Source organism: Cannabis sativa, chromosome X (assembly GCF_029168945.1).
Source record: "Cannabis sativa cultivar Pink pepper isolate KNU-18-1 chromosome X, ASM2916894v1, whole genome shotgun sequence".
NCBI classification, from domain to species: domain Eukaryota; kingdom Viridiplantae; phylum Streptophyta; class Magnoliopsida; order Rosales; family Cannabaceae; genus Cannabis; species Cannabis sativa.
This window is the reverse complement of record NC_083610.1, coordinates 67,679,739-67,702,551: the sequence shown is the minus strand read 5'-3', so window position 1 is coordinate 67,702,551 and position 22,813 is coordinate 67,679,739. Positions and strand designations below refer to the sequence as shown.

Below are 22,813 nucleotides of genomic sequence, written 5' to 3'. Positions count from 1 at the left end.
GCCCAAAGGGCAGGTCATATACATATAAATGGCCCGGGGACAGGCCTTAAAAATATAATTGTCTCCCCTTCGAATAAAAGCTGCTACCTATATGTATATTGTTCTAAGGCAGCAGCAAGTATGTACAAACAAAAAAAAAGAGAGTTATAAAAGAAATGGGTGGAATCTTGGTCGGTTGTACGGCAGCTCAGTCAGCCCGCGGAGGAAGGCGAGGTCCGATATGTGCCTCCAGCACGGCATCAAGCTTTTTCTTCTTTTCTCGAAATTTGGCAATCATTTCCTCGGGTTTGGGATAAAAATTAAGCTTGATATTTTGATCGTTGTTGGACCAAGCCATGTAGACTCCATCATCGAAGCGCTTCGGACACCGGGCGCAGGAAACGGGAGAGAGGAGCTCGGCCCTCTTGGCCTTCCTGACGGATTGTTCTTTGAAGTCCCTCAGCTCCTTCAGCTCCGCAGCTAGAGCGGCCTTGGACTCTATGTCCGCCTGGTGAGTTTCCTCTAAAGATCTCACCTTGGCGACCATTTCATCCAAAGCCTTCCTGGCCTCCCGGAGGTCTCGCCTGGCCTTCTCAGCAGCCTCGGTTTGAGCCCTTAGTTCCTCCTGGTGATGGGCCTCCATCCTGTCCCTCCGCTGAGCCTCGTCCCGGATCATGGCCTCCGCCTGAGCCTCCCTCCGTTTGGCCTCCTCTTCCTTGGCCTTGGCCGCTGCCTCCTGGCGCTCGGCAGCCTCCTGGTAGATCTGCCTCTCCGCTGTGAGGTCCTGGAGGACCTTCCTGACATCGTTCATGTCCCCAAAGTCGGACAAAACGAAGCCATGGTTTATGATGTTCTTGGAAAGGCGGCCAGCCTCAGCAGCAAGCTGAACCGTAATGAAAGGATAAGAATGAGGAATTTCTCAAAGGAAAAAATAAAATACAAACAATAAAAGGAAACGCAAAAATTGCAAAGTACTTACCACCGTGAGAGAATGGCTGAGGTCCTGGACCTGGAAGATGGAGTTCAGGGAAGCGCAAGTGGCAAACCGCTTAGGCGCGCAACGGGTGAGCTGAGAAGCGAACTCGCCGGTCATCTCCGCGGCAAAAGGAGCCAAGGTAGGCCCTAGGAAGCGACGGAACCAGTCCGATAAGGGGTCCAGATTAAGGTCCCACGGATCCTGGTATTCCGGGTGGTTGATGCTCGCCTCAACCTCAGCTCGCAGAATCCTCCTAAGGGCTTCCACTTCGGCGTATCCCCGGGAGTACTCATCCATAGCATAGTTATGCTTGGCTATGCGAAGCTCCTGCCTCACCTCGTCCCCCGGAATCGGGGTAAGCACGATGTTGGGAGGAGCAGGATTTTCCTCCATGGGAGAGACTCCGCCGTCTAAACCATGAGCAGGAGTGTCGGCTCTCCGAGGCCTCTTCGGCTCATCCTGGGCAATCACTTGCCCTTGCGCTTACGAATCAGAGCCACCTCAGGCCCCTCCTCGCCCTCCTCTGCTTCCTCCGGAAGGGCTCGAGGCTCTCCCGCACCCTCAGCGGCTTCCTCCGAGAAGTTCCATCCTTGCCCTTGGCCCTCTCCCGGAAGCACCTCCTCGTCATCCACTAAGTCAATAGTGTCGGGGGGAGCGCTGGAAGAAACCTTCAAGGAAGGGGCCGGGGGAGAAGAGGTGAAGGCCGGAGTAGCCACGGGAGTATGAACTCCGGCAAGCTGTTCCAGGATGGCATCCATGGAGATACCTGCTTCACAAAATAAGCAAGTGTTAGAAGTCCGTGAGGAACCACTTATACAAGATACAACAAATAAGCTACTCCTACCCGAACTTCCTAATTCGGCCCTAGCAAAGTCTTGAACTTTAATGCTGGCAGCGTCATCTCCGAGATAACTGTCCGAGGGCCGGAACCAGTTGGACGTTACGTAAGCTGAACGACTTAAGGGAATAGGTTCCGGAGGGCCGGAGCCCATCCGGGACCGACCTAGGTAATCTCCTAAGTTCAAAAAATAAAATTCCTTCAAACGATCCCCCCACCGGGTCGATGGCATCCTAAATCTACGAAGACGCTCGTCGAACCCTACGGGCCTACGACTGGTGTATTCATCAACGGAAGGAACATAACGAATTATCAAGGGAGACTTACCGCCGGCACCGGAGGTGCTAGCACCGGGAGCCCCCGAGTTTGGTTCGGGGACCGAAGGCTGTGGCCGGGAAGTTTGCTTCTCGGAAGAATCTTCAATACGAAGGGGTATCCTGGCAGGACGATCCCCAATCTCTTCTTGAAGAATCTTGTCAAAAAATTTAGCCTCGGACTTCCCGGCAATGGCTTGACTCCTCCGCACCACCGGACTCCCCACGCGAAGTCCTCTCCCAGAGGCAGCCTGGGCCTGAGAGTATGCTTTCTCCTGGGCCTTCCGGTAGAGATAATCTTGGTACTTCTTCTCTGCCGTGGCAATGAGCTCATCCCGGAAGGCCTTCTCCGCAACCGGCGCCCTCACATTGGGGCAGATGACCCGTGAGAGGTTGGAGTCCTCCACGGATTGGTGAGGAAGGATAAGTTTGGCCTTCCTACAATTCTCCGTGGTGACTAGGCCCCCAACATCAAGATCGGCGCGGTCGTAGGAGGCAAAGGCTTGGGCCCTTCGGAGGAAAGTCTGAGTAGGAGGCGTCCGCTGGTAAGGTGGGATCCGCACCCACTCCGTGAGAAGCTCCGGGTGGTCCACGGCCCTGAACCCGGAGGAGAAGAAAAAGCGGTGGCGGTACTCCTTAACGTGAGTCTGCCTATTATACGGAACCACCCCCTCGTTAGCGGGGTGGATCCGGAACCCATAAAAACCGTCCTTAAGTTTGTCCCCCTTTTTGGGGACGGATACAAGTTCGTAAAAATACAAAATTTCCGCCGGGCTGGGAGACCCCCAGCCGCGGGCGGTATAAAAAATAAATAAGCCTGAGAGCAGGCGGTAAGCTTGAGGAATGAGTTGGTATGGCGCAAGGCCGACAAATACAAGGAAATTAACAAAATAATCTTGAAGCGGGAGCATGGCACCGGCCATCAAATGAGTCTGGCTCCAAGCCCCGAAGCCGTCATAGTTATGATTAGGCGTCTCCGAGTCGCGAGGAGGCCGGTGATAGGTCCCTGAAGTGGAGGGTTTGATCCCAGCGACTTCTATAATATTCTCCAGCTGGTGAGGACAAGTCAAGGTGGATCGAAGCTCAGCCGCTTCCCACCCAGTCGCACGGGATTTGTACCCCTCCTGGGCAACAGGTCCCAGGGAAACCTCCTCCAACGTGGCCATGTCTTTTCCACTCTTCTTCGAAGATTTCGAACTGTGGCGTACATTTTGTGTTCTGCGAAAGACAAAAAGGGAAAAAGAAAATTCCAGCAGTTAGGTCCCATACCAAACCCTAAGTCAAGAAAAAGGGAGTGGGGGTCCCCTAACCGCTGGAAAGAGGCCCCCTCCGGACACGTGTCACATGGGAAACCCTAGAGAGATTCCCTGAACAAGTGTCGGGTGCAGTGAAATCGCAGAAAGTGGTTTTACAAAAAAAAAAAAAAAGGAAAAAAAAAACCATTCTATGCCCTAAGCAACTGTTGAACGAAGAACACATGACTCTCTTCAACAAAAATGCACATTATAACAGAGGCATGATAACGGCGATCCTACAACTAAAGCAGTAGACATAAAACAGAACACTTGAAGAACCTCAACACTCGCATACCCAGAAATCTCAGAATACGAACCCAGAGAAACAAACAAAGCAAGTAAAGGCATGTCATTACCAAAGGATGCAAAAAAACTTACAGTAAATCGTTGAACTGGGGGTCCTGAGTGTGGTCGAGTAAAGGTTGAAGAAGGACTGTTGAAAGCAAACACTGGAAAACTGGAAAAAATGTCTAAGTGCTAAGACAGTTCGTGCTGTTTTGGAGAATTTTCTCTCTAGGAAATTCGAGCAAAAATGGCAAGGAATGGAAAGTAACCAAACTGAAGGAAAGATGGTGGCTTTTATAGGCAAAAGTGCATGAGGAACAGGTGTCACCACCTACCAATCGTACGGTGGGGGAGATGCACGATTTGAATTCCCGAAAATCAACGGATCAGATCAAGCTGCCATAAAGGCGGTGGAAACGTTTGAGTATCCGTCTGACACCATTAATGCGCCGCATCAATCAAAGGGCGTGAAACGAATCGACCTCTGCAAAAAGCGAATCGCTGCATTTAATGCCATCATTAGGCACACTTTCACGCGCCCCAAGCTCGTGTCGGGAAACCGAGGAGGCGGCCGGAGACGTCACTGCAAAAAAGTGAATCGCTGCATTAAATACCATCATTAAATGTGCCCTCACGCGCTCTAGGCTTGAGCCAGGGAAACGAGGAGTCAACCGGAGGCACTTAAGCAAGCCTTGGTTTATTTTTCCAAGTAAACAAGGCTTGAGGGGTAAATGTTGCCCCTGAATTCGCCCAATATACGTGGACCAGTCGAAAGGGGACACGTGGATCAGATAACTTGTAAATATTTGATAAGTCTTTGTATGCCATAAGGAAGCACCCTGGGCATAGGTCCCGGAGGAGGCACCCGGAGCGTAAGGTGCTCCCGGAAGCTCGCATGGCATGAAGCCTCTCCGGGATGTGTCAGGCCTCTCCTGAGCAATCAAGTCGCATTTAATGTCGCATGGGAGGAAGCGTGTTGGGACTGTAACACGCAATAAAGTCTGACGGCACAACCCCCAAACAGCAGCGCTACAGTAATGATCATTTAAGTCTAGCGACGGCTACTCTGCGAAGAGTCACGTCAATCACAAGGCAAAAAGGACATTCCTCATAAAAACCCTACAGCACCTAGGGATTTGACCATGCATCACCCATGGTATATTCATTGGAAATACCCAACTTTATGGATACTTACAGATACATGTGTAAGAAAAATTCTAGGGATTACCCCACCAAAACACTATAAATACCCCCTCAAAGCTCATTTAATGGGGTCGAGAATCTTGGGTTGCATAAGAGCAAGAAGAGAAAATACTCACCAAGAATATTCTCTGTATTTATGAGAAAAACATTCTCTCAAGTGTGGAATTTGTATTAAATACATCCATTAATAACAAAGACTCGTGGACTAAGGCTCATTAACGCCCCAACCACGTAAAAATCTTCATCTCACTTTCTTACAGCTCTTTATTATAATCATATTCTAACAGTTGCCGAAAATCTCGGTCAACAGAAATTAAACTACAACTTAATAACAGAAAATAACATGGTTCAATATAAATTCATACACAATTCAGAAATTATTAAACATATAGCAAGTAGGAATAACAAGTGAAAATACTAAAACATACAATCCTAAATAATTTCCAAGGTTTTCAACAAACTGATATCAGTGTCCCGTTTAGGCGAGAGTCAAAGCTACCATCCATTGAATAGAGTTGTCAGCTCATCTAAAATGTTAAACATTCTAGCAACCTTTTATTCAATCAAGATTGGAATTCAGCGTTGTCCCGTTTAGGCGAGAGTCAAGGCAATTCTATCTTATGAGCTTCTACCATTGTTTCATATTTTGTAAGTCAAATATGGTCGCCACCATTAGGGTGATCCATACCATATAAAACACTTACAAACTACTTATCTTTCGAGATTAAACGGTGCGAACTGGCTAATGAACGCTCCTCCATTAGGGAGGATTACTCACTAAAACCAACGCTATGTAAAACCAACAATGGAGATCGAATATCTTAATAATAAAGCTCATTCTTTAAAATGTATTTTCATCATTATTTATAATAAAATATATTCATTAAATATCGAATTTAGAATTAAAATTCTAAATTAGAATTTAATTTAATATTTATAAAATTATACTTAGATGGTGATAAAAATAAATTGAATTATTTCCATCTCAGTAGTAATTTTGATATATAAATATTAAGAAAACTATTTAAGTTGTATTAATTTAAATTAATTTGTAACTCAAAATAAATTTTCATGAGAATATATATTTATTGTATTTTGAAAAAGAAAGTATAAAAACTTTATATTTTCGAAATACTTAAATAATAATTACTTAGAAAAATACTTCAAGCAAAAATATCACCTATCTAGATTTTCCTTTGACTAATTAATTCAACTTCTAATAATATACTTTAATTCATTTATTTTAAATTAATCAATAAATGAAAAAATTATTGATTTAAGTTGGTCCAAGAATTAATTAAAATAAATAATTAATTTACAACTTAATCTATTTTTCAAGATAAATTCAAAATCATCTTGCATTATGAAATGCAATTTCGAAAATTGATTAATAAAATAAAGAAAAAAAATATATATATATTTTGAAAATTATTTAAATTTAAGTTGAAAAAATAAATTTCAACTAAAAATAATTTTCTATTTAATTAAGTGTCATGAAAAAAAAATATTTAAGTATCATGATGAAAATCAACTTAGATATTTAATTTTCAATTTAATTAAAAGTATTAAATTCAAGAAATAAATAATTAAGTGTAGAGAAGGCTTAATTATTAATCTCTAGTTTAATACTAGGAAAAAATATACTTAAAATAAATTGTACCAAAATTAATTATTTAAATAATTAATTTCACAATGTATAATATTTTCCTATTTAATATTAGAAATAATAAGTAGTCTAGAAATAACTATCTAGAAAATATCTTATTTGACTAAGTATCTTTTCCACAAAATTTGAAAAAATATCTAATTTAAGTTGTATTAGAGAAAATTTAGAACTTAAATATTTTCAAATTTAAATTTAACTAAATATCAAAAATTAAGTTGTAACCACTTAATTTGAAAATATTCCATTTTAAGTTAATATTTGAAAAAAATATCAACTTAAAAAAATATCTAAAGAATCTTAATAACCAATTCCTAAAATTTCTCAACTTAATTTTGAAATTTTAAATCCAAAAGATATTCAGATTTAAGCTGATTAGTTATAGATAACTAAATATCAACTTAAATAGGAATATTTAATGAAAAATTTAAATTAAGCTTCAGAAGGAATCTAGATGGTTATAATTCTATATTTAATTAAATACAAGAAAATACATATAGTTTAGCTTAGAATAAAATTCTTTAAACTATGGTTTTCTTAAATTAATTTCAAAATAAATGAAATTAATTATGTGGCTAATCAATTTTATTAGGTTAAACTAATTTAATTAACCTAGTACAGTTATTCAAATCAGACAAATGAGCTTTCACAATTAGGGTGGTTCATGTGAGGGGGTGCTGGGTTCAGTATGTCGTACCCACTTCTATGGCTCCCAACTCTCACACAAGGCCCAAAAGAGAGGAATTTAACCTTAAAATGAACAACTGTTATTAATTGAATAGGCCCAAAAACTAAATGGACCTAAATAAAATCTATCAAAAACTATGATATTTTATTTAGCAACAACAACCTATATGCATCTATAACAAAATTAAACATATAGGCTCACACATGTACACAATTTGGATAGATCCTATCATGTTGCTAGGTCATACACAGATGAAAGAAGATTGTGAAAATTACCTGCTACAAATTATTCACTTGACCAAGGGAGCCATGAGTTAAAATCAGATCATTGGATCTGTCAACAAGTTAACCATGGCTATTTGCAATCAAGCAATAATAGGTTTTATAAAATTTACAAACAAACTAAAACACATACTCCTGCAACAAGGTTAGCTGGATAGTTAGATGTAGGATTTATTTAATTTTAAATAATTAAATTTCGAAAAATAATTAAATAAAAAAAAATTTATTTTTCGAAAAAAATAATAATATAATAAAATATATATATATTCGAAATTAATTAAATAATATTTAAAATTAAACCTACAATTTTAAAAAATTAGGTTTCAACTAACCTAAATATCATTTCAAAATTTGCTAACTACTTTTAAAAATTTAATGTTATTTTATAAATTAAATATTCAATAAAAATAAAAAAAAAGATAAATAAATATCTTTTTCAGATTTTATGATTTAATTTAAATAAATAAAATAACAAAATTTAAAAGTTAGCAAAATATCTTACTATTTAAAATTACATGATTATAGTTATCTTATTTTTAAATTTAAATAAGGTCAAATTATTTTAAAAAAATATTTAATTTAAAATTTAAAATCTGACCTTAAATTTAAAAATAAGATAAGATATAATCAAATTTAAAAATAAGATATATAATTAAGCAAAAAAGATAGATATTTACTATTATCAAATTCAAATTACACTAATATCATGAATTAATTTTTAAAAAATTAATTAATTTAATTATGATATTTAGAATTGAATTAGGAATAGTAAATATCTAAATACAAAACTACACAAAAAATCGGAAGTTAAATCCATGAAATAGCATGAAAAATCGAAGAAAAACGAAAAAATTGCGAGCTGTACGGACAGTATGCTGAGCATACTGTCCGCGCGCGCATGGGGAGTGCACAGCCGAAGTCCCTCGGCGCAAGGAGGAAATTCATACAAGCGCTCGGTCGAGCAGCTGTCTGAACGCGTGCTGTCCGAGGGTGTCACCCTCGTCCGCGCGCGTGGCCCTGTTGCACGACCCTGATTTTTTCCGAAACTTTAAAAAATCATAACTAATTCAAATTAAATCGAAATTGAGTTCTGTAAAAAAATAAATTGCTTAATTTTTTCCATACTATCCAATAAAAATATTTCCAGAAGCAGATATTCAATTATTTTTCACGAAAATTTACAAACATCAATCAATCATCAAACAACACTCAAAACAACATGATACCATCCAAAAACACAAACAAATCGTTTTAAGTCCAAATTTCTTGCAAGCAAATCAATTACCATGGCTCTGAGGCCAGTTGTTGGAAATTATTTTACCAGGATCTTAGATCTACTCACAAGTATGTTGATTAACACCCTAAATATGAACTTCTAAAACGATTACAAAATAAACACATATAAAGTATTAGAAACCTTACATTGGGTGCAGCGGAATAATATGACTCCTTCCGTTCAGATCTCTAACCCTTGTATCCTTTCTGTCACAGAGTATTATCAAGATCTGAACCTGGATCTCTTTTTCTCCTTCTTTAGTGCTGAAACTCCTTCTTGTTGAATGTCTTTCTTCACGATCTTCCTCACTATGATTGAGGTATCACTTGCTGTGTGTGGGCACTACTCTAACACTAAGTGATTTCAAAATTTCAAGGAAGAAGAAAGAGAAGAAGTGGCGGCTAGGGTTTAGAGAGAGAAGGCTCAGGTTTTTCTGAATGAAAAGTGTGAAAGTTAAGTGTAAATTTCCTGAAGCCTTCACTATCTATTTATAGCATTCCACTAGGGTTAGGTTTGAATTATTTGGCATTAAAATAATGAAAATATCAGATGATAAATGCTATAAAAGTGGCCGGCCCTATACAATATGGATTTGGGCCTCACTTTTTGTAATTTTGCAGTTTTATCATTTCTGCATCTAGTTTTCTCAAAAATGCCAATTTTCAAATTCAACCATTTAAATGCCAATTCTTACTATTTAATAACTATAAATAATTATTAAATAATATTGTCATTTATCATATTTATTAATTGAACCATACAAAGTATCATAATTAACAAATATGCCCCTAAAACTCTTTCTTTACAATTTCGCCCTTACTTAGTGAAAAATTTACAAATAGACATAGTCTAATTTGAGAATTATAATTGATTAATCAAAACCAATTATATGAGTCTTACAAGCAATATTATCTCAACTAGTGGGGGAACCATGGATCTATATAACCGAGCTTCCAATAAGCAGATCATGAATTTATAACCTAAATTCACTGACTTATTCATTCTTCGTTGAATCCACGCATAGAACTTAGAATTGCACTCTCAGTATATAGAATGCTCTATATGTTCCACCATATAGACACATCATTAGTTATCCATTGTTATAATCCTAATTTGATCAATGATCCTCTATATGAATGATCTACACTGTAAAGGGATTAGATTAACGCTACACCCTACAATGTAATTTATCCTTAAAACACTTAACCCCGTATAAATGATATTTCAGCTTATGTGAAATGAGTACTCCACCATTTATTTTCGTTTGGTCAAGCTCGAAGGAGATCATCCTTTACTTACTATTTGCCAGATAGAAGCTATAGATTCCATGTTTATGTTAGCACTCCCACTCAATTGCACTACCGTGTTCCCAAAATGTACGTATCACCCTGACCCAAAAGTAGGCTTAACTAACAAATCAAAGAACACGAATAGCCTCTTGAGATTGAGCCTAATCATAACAGGATTAAGATCATTTGATCTAGGATCAACTAGGCGATATTGACTTGAATAGATATTACGGTAAGTTTAATAAATCTAAGTCAAAGTTCAATATCGGTCCCTTCCGATGCATACTCCATGCACCCAACCTGAGCTTTACTTTAACCAATGCTCTGGAAAGAACATAGCATTTCTCCAAATGCAAGTAAACTCTGTTGTAGATTATCATATCAGTAAAACCCTATGTCTGATAAATCTAGGAAACTTTATTCACATAGTCATGTTTACTTTCCAATATGTTGACAACACAATAAACAGGATCAAGTATGTGAAAAGGGTTTCAGATGAATTCATACATTATGTACATATAATCATGAAATAAATCATGTGAACCATGCAACATTAAATGTTATTTCTGATCTATATTAATAAGTAAATCTGATTATATTGAAATGAGTTTTATTTAGGGCATAAAACCCAACAAAACTGATCTAAGCGCTGTTATGCATGAAATACATGAAGAATTTTGTAGAGATCATACTTTCGTACCGAGTTTGTCCAAAAAGACCATCCGCCAAGGATACTTTTGGCCAACTATGAAGAAGGATTGCATTGAATATGTCTAGAAATGTGAACAAAGCCAACGATATTCCAAAGTTGCTAGAGCTCCACTAATAGAGATAACCTTGATGAGCAGTTTATGGCCTTTTGCTGTTTGGGGAATCGATTTGGTAAGATCACTTCCAACTAGAAAAGGAGGAGTCGAATTCGCTATTATTGTTGTTGACTACTTCATTGAGTGGGTGGAAGTTGAGCCTAATACAGTGACTTCCAAAATGGTCATGGACTTCGTCATAAAGAATATTGTATGTCGTTATGGTCTTCCACACAAAATTGTGTCTGGTAATAAAAAATAATTTGATAATCAATTCATCACCACCGAAACCACCATCACCACGACGCAAACACCACTACTCACTACCACTTCAACCACACCACTGTAATACCACCACCACCATTACATTTATTAGATCCAATTTAACCTAAAAAATACAAATAAAAACATAAAATGCAAAAACAATATCAAATCCAAAACAAAACCAAACAAAATATCAAAATGAGAAAATTAATATACGAAAAAAATAGAAAATAAATAGATCTGAGATGTTTGATCTCATCATCGATGAGATCTGAACTCGTGGGTATGAGATTTGAGAGTTTAGGAACTTTAATGGCGGTGCCGACAACTATGGAAGCTTTTGAAGACAATGGATCTGGGCAGAGGGACAGAGGAGGAGCAACTGAATTGAAAAATGGGGAAGGTTAGATGACAACTGGAGCTCCGTGATGGCGACCAGATATGATGGACCTTGTGTGGGACCTCTAAGTTCCTCAACAACGTTGAAGAGATTTTCGGGTTGAGAAAAACTGAGAGAGAGAGAGAGAGAGAGAAATGAGAGAGATATTGGCGAGAGAAGGAGTCTCAGGGTTGTGAGTTTCAAGACCAGGGGATGTTAATTCTATGGTCTATTTGGATCGTTGATGGCCTGAGGCGACCATTAGCAGGCCGAGCAGGGGCTGCTTAGATTAAGGCAAATAGAATTGAAGGAAGTATTGTGGAGCACGAGGTTACATAGGTGAAGGCTATTAGTTTTTTTTAATGAATTTTTTAATTTATAATATTATCATTTATCTTTAATATTTTTTATTTTAATTTTTTTTTCAAATATTTATTTACTTGAGCTAATAAAATTGTGTCATGTATACACTATGTTTATGTGACAATACACTAAGTACACATGGACAATACAACATGTCATCTAACAGCCAAAAATGGATGAAATTGGCAAACTTCTAAGAGCATTTCCAATAGAGGCAACACTAAAAGTTGTCAAAATACACACATCATGCTAAATATTATTATTTTTTATTTTCTCTCTCATCCACACAAGATTTGTCATAGTTGACAACTCTAAAAGTTGCCTACCATAGTTCCACATCACATATCACATTGACTTAATGACTTTTTAGGTCAAAAATAACTTTTTCTAATTATAAAAATTAAAAAAAGAAAAAATATATCATGTGGCTATTGTCATTATTGAGCAATCATTAACATAAAATTAAAGAGTATTGATATTGGACATTAAGTGCCGCCTCACGATTGATTAGTGATATTATTTAAAAACTATTTTCTTAAGTTATATGTGACCGATACTTAAATATACTAATAGTAGTATGATACTGAAGAGGGTGCTAGACACTAATAATATTGTTTAACAATTCTTTAAAATTAATCTTAAAAATAGAACTATATTGTATATGTGGCAAGAACACTCTAAAAGATAACTCTTATTGGAGATAGTTTAACATAGTAGGGGTTTTGAGAGTTTTGGTAAGGTGGCACACGTGGAAGCTGTGTGTTATTATCATCATTCATCATCGTCATCCATGATTTCCTGGGAAACGGAACCCTTGTAGGTTGTATCCCTTTTTCCTTTCTGGCTGTCTGCCGATTCAATTCAATTCAATTCGATTAGTGAGTGAAGCAAGCAAGCTAGCTCAGATGAACTCTTTGACTATAAAACCCTCTTTTCCACCAAAATCTTTACTTTCTTCCTCTTCTTCATTTTCTTTCTCTCACTTACATTCTTCGATTTGGTTCCCGGTTAAGCCAAAATATGTAGGAAGAAGATTGACTTTGAAGATCCAAGCTTACGATTCTTCCAATCCTAATGCCGATTCCAAGCCCCCAAATGGAGCTCTGGTATTTATGAAATTTCTGTCTTTTTTGTCTTCTTAATATGGATGTGCTAGCTTTACTTTGCCAAGTTGGATTTTTTTATTTTTATTAATGGAATCCAAGTAAAGGTTACGAATCAAGATGATTATGAGAAAAAGAATATGTATTATCATTTTCCCTGACTCTGCTTACACATTGTCTTGGATGAAATTATACAGCCAAATAGTAGGAGAGAACTTCTATTAGAGTACGTAAAGAATGTTCAACCAGAATTCATGGAGGTTTTCGTGAAAAGGGCGCCCCAACAGGTATTTATTTTAGTGGTGCATATGCTTTGATATCCTATGTTGCTGCATTGCATTGGGTACTTGTTAATTCATATCTAGAGTTTTTCAGGGTATTCATATTTCATGTAATTTTTAGCTGGACTGAAAGTCTGAAACTTGTTTCATGAATCATGGGAACTCATTTAGGTTGTTGATGCCATGCGCCAAACAGTGACCAACATGATAGGAACACTGCCCCCGCAGTTTTTTGCAGTAACAGTCTCCACGGTAAATTTTTTCTTAAGCCAGATGTGATTTGTTATGTGGCATGATTTAAAGTATACTCGTTTGAACTCTACAATATTTGGAGACCGGGAAATTATACCAATTTCTATTTAAGGTAGATTTCATGGGAGCTAGAGCTAACCGCATACCGTTTGAGTGTAGTACTAGTGTCTTTTGATTTAAAGTGTTCACAACTTCATTTTAGTCATATGGTTTCTATTCCAGGTCGCTGAAAATCTTGCTCAGCTAATGTACAGCGTCATGATGACTGGATATATGTTTAAGAATGCACAATATCGGTTGGAACTTCAGCAGAGTCTGGAGCAGGCTGCACTTCCTGATGTCCAAGAGAAGAAGGTGTCATTAAGCTACTGTGAAATTTCAGATATGTTTAATGTTATTTTTTTTTCTTTTTCTTTCTTTCTTTTTTTCTTTTAAATACATCAACTTTTTCTTTTTGATACAATGGGTATTTGATACCCTCCCCTCCCACACACACTAGTACTACCAAACCCAAAACAGTGATCTTTTTTCCCCCATGATTTCCATGTATAATTATTTTTGTCAGTACTCTTTTTTTTCTTCTGATGAAATCTAGTTATTAATTTGCTACCATGATTTATGCTGTCATGTTACTTACATCCATACCTTTTGGTACACCTTTATTATGCCCATCAGCTTAGTTCTTGGCTGATTTGGTTTTAGTTGGTGCATTAACATGACCCAGTGGGTGTTCAGGATGCACCAGATTATGCACCTGGGACGCAGAAGAATGTGTCTGGTGAAGTTATTCGGTGGAATAACGTTTCTGGTGCTGAGCGAATTGATGCTAAAAAATATATCGAGCTACTTGAAGCAGAGATTGAGGAATTGAATCGACAAGTAGACAGGAAATCTTCAAATGGACAAAATGAGTTGTTGGAATATCTAAAGTCTCTTGAGCCACAAAATTTGAAGGTAAATAAGAAGGCTTAAATGAAATACTTTATTGTTGTATTGTTGTAACTAATATGCATGTTCCTGGACTTTTAAGTTCCTTGTATGGATGACATTAGCTGACAGTGTGTTAGGAGAGGAAAACTAACCATTAAGAAATTCAAAAGAACAAAATTAAAATTTTGAAATCTACAGAAAAAATTATTTCTGATATTTTCAATGATAACTTGTTAGAAGTGTAGATATAACTTTTTAGCATCATAATGATTTGCATACTTCATTCGTTGTTTCCTATTATGTTTGAGTCGTAAGTGTTGGAGGAGGCATTAATACACTAGCAATTTCGTGTATAATTTTGTAGGACTTGACAAGTAGTGCTGGTGAAGATGTTGTGCTTGCAATGAATACATTCATCAAGCGGTTATTGGCTGTTTCAGATCCTGCCCAAATGAAGGTTTGAGGCTCTCACTCTCTTATTCACTATGGGTTTAAGCTCCAATCGTGGACTCTCGTCTAGTAGACATGTTATAAATAATTTATGAAAGCAGTGCTGTAAACTTGATGAAATGAGATGAATTTATTTTAATGTTTAGTAGGAGAGTATTAGCAAAATATCACTCCTACTAATTCTATTAGAGCTTCATGTTCTTCGTCACTCTTAGCAGAGTATTAGTGTTCTCAATTCTGTGTGTTTGCAGACGAGCTTAACAGAGACGACTGCGCCTGAACTTGCGAAGTTGCTCTATTGGCTGATGGTGGTTGGGTACAGCCTGCGTAACATTGAAGTTCGCTTTGACATGGAGCGAGTTCTTGGCACTCCTCCAAAGCTTCAAGAGTTGCCCCCAGGAGAAAATTTGTAAGAATTATGGGGAGAGCTGCATACATATGAATTTATAAATTTTCTTATGATAGAGAATTTGTGGTGATTATATGTCTAATTTAAAATTAGCTTAGGATCAAACTTAATATATGACAATTGTTGGTTTTTTTTTTTTTTTGGGAAACGATTGTTGGGTTAGAGGGCAAAGTTTTTGCATGCCGCACACCTTCCTCTAGTATTTGGTGAAATTTTTGTGTGTTTCGAAAACCATCTTGTAATATTAAAATTGAGTGTAATTCGGAGTAATTATAATATCTGGCGTGTTTGTTTAACTAAATCATTACCCAATAGTTATGAATTAGATGTAATTGAGGGGTCTCAATTACTCTTTAATTTTTTAATTCTTATGATCCTCATAAAAATTGGGTGTAATTAAAAAATATTATATTTTTTAGATAGTTAATATTATTTTTCTAATTTCCATAAAAAAAAAATAATAATATTATTTTTCTAATTATAGCTCTTTCGCCAAACATGAAAAGAAGAATTTTCATATGAAATTACTTTTTGACATACAGACACATCAAAATAGAGTGTAGCTAAACACACTCTAAGTTTGGTGTATTTATTATGTAATTGAAGGCAATTAACTCCAATTTTTTATTGCACTTATAGGAATTATGTGTATTATGTAATTACGAAATATTATTATTTTTGTACAATTAATTACTATATAATTATTAACTTGCCAAATATAAAAATAAAAATTTATATGTTATCACAAATCACTATTACAAAAATTAGTATTCTTGTTAATTCTCAAATCGTTTTTTCTTAGAGACCGTCATTAATAAAATTAAGTGAGTATTTAAAATTAACGTCTATAGTTGAGAATAACCATCGATTTTAAACACTCGTTTAGTATAGCCAACGATTTATTATTGTTATATAATAAATTTGCGAATTTTTTAAATTTGGTATGCATGACAAATTTAAACCCCTCTTATAAAAATATCCAAAATTCCTTGCCATTTTCTCTCACTCTCACACCAAATAACCCCAAATCCCCCCAAAGACAAAAGCCCCATCTACACCGACGACGGCCACCCATCAGCCACTGTCGTCTCTCTTGATCTCTCTCACACCAAATAACCTAACTAAAATAGAACAATAAAAAAAACCAGAGAAGAGAAATGAGAGTGTGCATCTTGATCCACATTGGTCAAGTCGGTAACTCTAGTTGGGAGCTCTATTGCCTTGAACATGGCATTCAGGTAGGTTTTTTTTCGTCTTGATTTTGTCCTTTATCTTCATTTGGGTCTTAATCAAATCTTCATATATTGTCGAAATTTTTGGTTTGGTTTTTGTTTCGTAAGTGTTTGTTGAAATTACTTCGAATGTTTGTTCAAGTTTGTAACTTTTTGCTTTTTTTTGGCAGTTGGGAAAGAGATTGTGGATCCATACCTTGATAGAATCTGAAACCTTGCTGATAACTGTACTGGGCTTCAAGGGTTTTTGGTTTTTCACGTTGTTGGTAGTGGAACTATAAAAGTATAGGCTACGATTTTAAACTGTAGCGTATAGTATAGGCTAAACCATAACCTATAGTATAGGCGACAGTTTTCACCCGTTGGTAAAAAATTTTGCCTACAGTTTTTCACTGTTGTCTATTCTACCCGTTTTGCGATGGTTGAATAGGCGGCAATTATAGAGATCGAAGAGCATGGACGGATCCACATAGAGGCAGGGGCAGTAGCCCCTCTTGAAAAAAAAAATCAGAAAAAAATATATAATTATATTTTGATTAGTTACAACATATATTTGTAATTCAAGGTGATAAAATATAAAGATAACATTGGCTTTGGCATGATTGTTATGGTCAAGTCCTAACAAAAGCATCTTTATTTTTAATATTTAGTTTACTTCCACCCTCCCCTTCACAAAAAAAAAAAAAAAGGTTTGCTCCTCTCAACTTTAGTTTTGGATCCATCACTGTTGAGGGGAATACTTTACCCGACTATTTAACACAATTTTTTACTAGTGAATTATCTCTTGAAATTCAAATACATTTTTTTTATTTTATAATAGTTTTTTCGTTGAATTTAAAATAATTTAATCTTTAAGTTATGTATATACAAATTATTGCTTTGCCTTGTGTTTACCCAGAATTTGGCCCTGATGACGTGGACATCTTTTTTGACATGTGACAAGAAGGAAAATACTCTTGGAGTTTGACGTCCCTAGTCATAGTAGTCAACCTCGGGAATGGGTCCCTAGCCCAGCGCCCAAGTTAACATAGGGGACTCCCAAGTGGGTGTTCAGATCACACCAAATTATTTTCAAGTCACCATCCTTCAGCTATCTGAACCAACACGACAAAAAGACCCCTAGTCACGGATCAGGAACTTAAGAATGTCAAGATGACATCTCGGATGCCAGCCTGGCACTTAGGGTTTCATCCATTGCCCAAGTTGACATTTGGAACTAGGGTTTCAGTTTCGGACCTCAACTTTGGGCAGACTACTCAAAAATTGCACTTAGACATATGCAAGACTTGCCACAAGCATGCCAGAGACCCCAAATTCAACTTTGAAACACTTCCCGTTTGGAGCACCTGGGCACCCAACACCAAGGTTGACATTCTCAGTCAACCTGGGCAACACGACGACTAGGGTTTGACTTAGAAACTTCTTTGCTTCCCGACTCCTCCAATCCAACAAGGAACGACACTCGTACTTGAGTTTTTGCAAGTAGTGCACAAGGGGGACTAACCCTGGACCCAACACACAGGTTGACCTGGGCACCAGCTCCCAACGCCCTGGTTGACACATTATCAACCTAGGGTGCTTCCAACCATTTTACTGAAATTTTTTTTTGAGCATTCTCTCCGTCTTCATCCTAAATGAATATACAAATACTTTCGGGAAACAAACGGATTCATCTGGTGGCCAGAAAGCTGACCCAGTGCTTAGGTTGACATTGGGCCCCATGTTAACATATTTTCAACCTGAGACACTTCCAACGAATTTTCCAGAGATGTCTTTTGGGCATATTCTTTGTTTTCATCAAAAATTAAGATACAAGTGCTCTCGGGAAGCAAACAAGACCATCTAGGGGCCAAAACACCTAGCCAATGCCCAGGCTGACATTCAACCTAGCATGTGTGGTTTCTTTACTCAGATGCAAATTTCGCCCTGCAAATTCTTTGTATTTTGGTTCAAAATGGGAGAGGAGCCGTCATGTCTTGACTAAAATATCATCAAAGTACCAAAATGACTCTCGGAGAGCCTCAAAAGGAGCACCTAGCGCCCAAGTTGACATTCAACCTAGCGCGGGTGGTTTCAAGCATCCAATTTTAGTTTTGTCAACAAATCTATGGTAGTTCTCTATCACAAAAAAGATGTAGCACTTGTGACAAGTCAAATTCACACTTTGATATTTTACATTTTCGACAAAGTGAAATATCAACAAACTGGTCGCAACTCGGATAGTTTTGAGTCTCATGATTTCGCGAAATAGCAAAATCTCCAAGAATTGGTGAACAACTTCACCAAACCCAAAAAATCAGCTAAGTGATGCCATCATATCACTTAGACTTAAAAAATAAGATTCTAGCACAATTTCCCAAGGACTCAGCACCCAAATTTATATCGTGCAACTTCTCTATTGCAAGATTGTCAACTTGAGTATTGGCGGCTGAACAATTCGCAAAAAAAGAGACATAAGTCTCTCGATACTACTCCAATTGATGTGATTCAAAGTGCATTGGAAAGATCTTTTTACGAATGTCTCACACACATATCTCAATTCTGAAATTTTCCTTTTAGAACAAGATCTACCTCTACTTACTTTATGTCGGGTTTTCAGACGTCCTCTAACGTTTAGTGCCTCTACTGCTTCATTCCTGGTTTCTATTTTACCTTTCTTTCTAATTTCATAAATGTTAAAAATTGGTCAAAAAAATATATATATATATATATATATATTTTTTTTTTTTGTTTAAAAATTCCCATAAATAAGAAGCAGTGTGATTATATGCGAGACAGTACAGGGTAAGAAATATGTGGAGTGTGATGATCTCCCTCCTATTCCTGAACGAGTGAACTCAACTGTGCTTCACTCACCAGATAAACTCAGTTTCATTCTTTCTCTGTTTCCATTTTCCCAAACCTGTCTTCTCACTAGTTCCATATCAATATCATGCTTCTTCTGCCGACACCACTTTCGGCAAGATTCCCTTGTATTCAATTCCACCACCATTACATATTCCCTTTACTCCTCTCAACCACAACCGCCCCAGCTCTCGCAACCACCACCACCACCGCCTTTTCGGGTGAACCCTCTTACTCGTCTTCAAAACGAAGCTCAGACCCCCAAAACGACGCCGTTCCCTTTCGTAACCGCCGCTACGATTTCGGTCCCCTGTTGAACTTCCTTAATGGTTCTGAGTCGGGTTCGGTTTCGGATTCTCCGACTTCGCTTGACCCGGAGGAGTTCAAGCTGGCCGAGTCGTACCGGGCTGTACCTGCCACTGTCTGGCACAATCTTCTTAAATCGCTTTGCTCGAATTCATCGTCTATAGGTCTAGCATACGCCGTCGTTTCATGGCTTCAAAAGCACAACCTTTGCTATTCCTACGAGCTTCTCTACTCGATTCTCATCCACGCCTTGGGTCGGTCCGAGAAGCTCTACGAGGCTTTCTTGCTTTCTCAGAGGCAAAACCTGACGCCATTAACGTACAACGCCCTAATTGGAGCTTGTGCTCGGAATGATGACCTAGAAAAGGCGCTGAATTTAATAGCTAAGATGCGCCAAGACGGGTTTCCATCGGATTTCGTTAATTACAGCTTGGTAATCCAATCCCTAACTCGCAAAAACAAGATCGATTCCCCTATTTTACAAAAGCTTTATAGGGAAATTGAGTGTGATAAGATTGAGCTTGATGGGCATCTATTGAATGACATAATTGTGGGTTTCGCTAAAGCTGGTGATCCTAACCAGGCTATGCATTTTCTATCTGTAGTTCAGGCTACTGGGTTGGTAGCCAAAACAGCTACATTGACTGCTGTTATATCAGCTTTGGGGAATTCCGGTAGGATAGTGGAAGCTGAAGCTTTGTTTGAGGAGATTAAAGAAGGTGGATTGCAGCCAAGGACTCGAGCTTATAATGCACTCCTTAAAGGGTATGTAAAAGCAGGTTCTTTGAAAGACGCAGAGACCATTGTTTCAGAGATGGAAAAGAATGGAGTTTCACCAGATGAACGCACTTATAGCCTTCTAATCGATGCTTATGCCAATGCGGGTAGATGGGAAAGCGCCAGAATTGTGTTAAAAGAGATGGAAGCGAGCAATGTACAGCCTAATTCATACGTCTTCAGTAGAATCTTAGCGAGTTATCGCGATCGAGGGGAGTGGCAAAAGACATTCCAAGTCTTGAGGGAGATGGAAAGTAGTGGTGTGAAACCAGATAGGCATTTTTACAATGTGATGATTGATACTTTTGGCAAGTTTAATTGCCTTGATCATGCAATGGCTACCTTTGAGCGGATGCTTGCTGAGGGGATCAAGCCTGATACTGTTACTTGGAATACGCTTATAGACTCTCACTGCAAGGCGGGACACCATGACAGAGCAGAGAAGTTGTTCGAGGAAATGCAAGAGAGTGGCTGCTTGCCTTGCGCCACAACTTATAACATTCTGATCAACTCTTATGGAGAGCAAGAGAGATGGAGTGATGTCAATGGCTTGTTGGGAAAGATGCAAAGTCAAGGTGTTCTTCCTAATGTAGTTACTTATACAACACTTGTGGATATATATGGAAGGTCGGGGAGATTCAATGATGCTGTTGACTGCTTAGAAGTAATGAAATCTTCAGGCTTGAAACCATCCGCAACTATGTATAATGCCTTGATCAACGCTTATGCACAGAGAGTATGCTCTTAGGCTTTATATATCTATCTATCTAAGTATCTATATTTATATATATGTTGGATTTGTGAGGGTGAACTTCTAACCATTATTGTAAACTTTTGGCAGGGTTTGTCTGAGCAAGCACTGAATGCCTTCAGGGGCATGAGAGGAGACGGCCTAAAACCTAGTATTTTAGCTCTCAATTCACTGATCAATGGATTTGGTGAGGATAGAAGGGATGCTGAAGCCTTTGCTGTACTTCAATACATGAAGGATAATGTAACTAATTGCTTATTTTCCATGTTCATTTTCATTGTTCTTCCTAAAGTCAAGGTGTTCTTCCTAATGCAGTTTCATTGTACTGCCTTGATTAAACTTCACATGGTTCTTTATTACTACAGGGCTTGAAACCAGATGTGGTGACATATACTACCCTGATGAAAACTTTGATACGTGTTGAAAAATTTGATAAGGTAGATATGAATTCTTTCCAGCCATTGTATTTATCTGATCATTTTAGCCTGGTGTATTGTATAAGAGTAAAACAACAATTTTCATGGTCTGAATTTCAGGTTCCAGCTGTGTTTGAAGAAATGATTTCATCAGGATGCAACCCTGATAGGAAAGCCAGAGAAATGCTACGGTCTGCTCTCAAATACATGAAACAGTCCCTGAAATAACAATTGAGCAGAATCAGCAGATTCATTTGAGCTATACAACTAAGTGAGATAACACATGTTATCTGTTTTAGTACATAACACCATGCATGGTAAGCTAGTTTAGACAAGTTTTTTTGAGATTTCATGTTGTTTTTTAACCTCACCTTCTCTTTGTGTTGTTTTCTTTTTGAGATAGAAAAGGAAATTATCCTTGTTTGATGCTTGTTTCAGGATATGATAACCTGGTGAGCTTGTTAAACCAGAAGATGGAAGATTATAGATGATTTAAAGGCAGCATTAGCTCTACCCTGCATAATTTATGGCTCTTCATGTAGATTTGCAAGTATAATCATTTTCCTTGTGTATACTAATCATGCACTATTTATTTTTATTATAATTATTCATAACTCCTCTTTTTTGCACTGAAAGCAACATTCATTCTTGTAATTCTTGTATTATAAAGCAAAACATAGTTACAACTTTCCTATTGTGTATTACAATAGATATTTTATTTCTTTCAGTACTTTTATTGGAATCGAATATTGAATTGGAACAATAGTTGTCACAAAAACTAAAACGATTAGTGCCAAGGTTGAAAAAAAGGAAAACTTAATGATTTATGCCTCTTTTTTACTACCCTATTAAAATTTAAGAGTAATGATATGCACACATGAAATTCAAACACAAAATTATGTGACAAGTAATTTCATTCAATCATGTTTATTTAAGATGGTCTCATTTATAAAAATAGCTTGCCACATAAGTGTGTAAATTATGTGTGTACATATTATTACTCAAAATTTAATGCCAACATAATTTAAAGTTGGCAAAAATATAGGGTTAAGTTTATAATTACCTCTTTTTGTTATACATTCACCTACAAAACAAATTTAATTAAAATATACCCTATTTTATAATTGAACTACCTAATCTACCCTCAACTTTTATTAATGGAA

General features: G+C 37.4%; 2 protein-coding genes across 3 annotated transcripts; both read left to right on the top strand.

Annotated features, from left to right (window-relative positions):
- Positions 1-12,567: 12,567 nt before the first annotated feature.
- Positions 12,568-15,625, top strand: LOC115713920 (uncharacterized). The gene is made up of 7 exons (XM_030642403.2): positions 12,568-13,005; positions 13,200-13,289; positions 13,455-13,535; positions 13,758-13,889; positions 14,271-14,489; positions 14,830-14,922; positions 15,167-15,625. The coding sequence occupies exons 1-7, from the start codon at positions 12,805-12,807 to the stop codon at positions 15,326-15,328; spliced, it is 978 nt and encodes a 325-aa protein (XP_030498263.1). The 5' UTR covers positions 12,568-12,804; the 3' UTR covers positions 15,329-15,625.
- Positions 15,626-19,332: 3,707 nt separating this feature from the next.
- On the top strand, positions 19,333-22,338 carry LOC115713910 (pentatricopeptide repeat-containing protein At5g42310, chloroplastic). Of its 2 annotated transcripts, XR_009684756.1 has the most exons (5): positions 19,333-21,219; positions 21,325-21,477; positions 21,600-21,671; positions 21,771-21,967; positions 22,089-22,338. XR_009684756.1 is itself a non-coding variant. In XM_061105185.1 (4 exons), the coding sequence occupies exons 1-4, from the start codon at positions 19,489-19,491 to the stop codon at positions 21,876-21,878; spliced, it is 2,064 nt and encodes a 687-aa protein (XP_060961168.1). In that variant the 5' UTR covers positions 19,334-19,488; the 3' UTR covers positions 21,879-22,338. The 2 variants fall into 2 exon arrangements, 1 of the variants encoding a protein (XP_060961168.1); XM_061105185.1 differs by having other exon boundaries at positions 19,334-21,219; positions 21,771-22,338.
- The last annotated feature ends 475 nt before the right edge of the window (positions 22,339-22,813 follow it).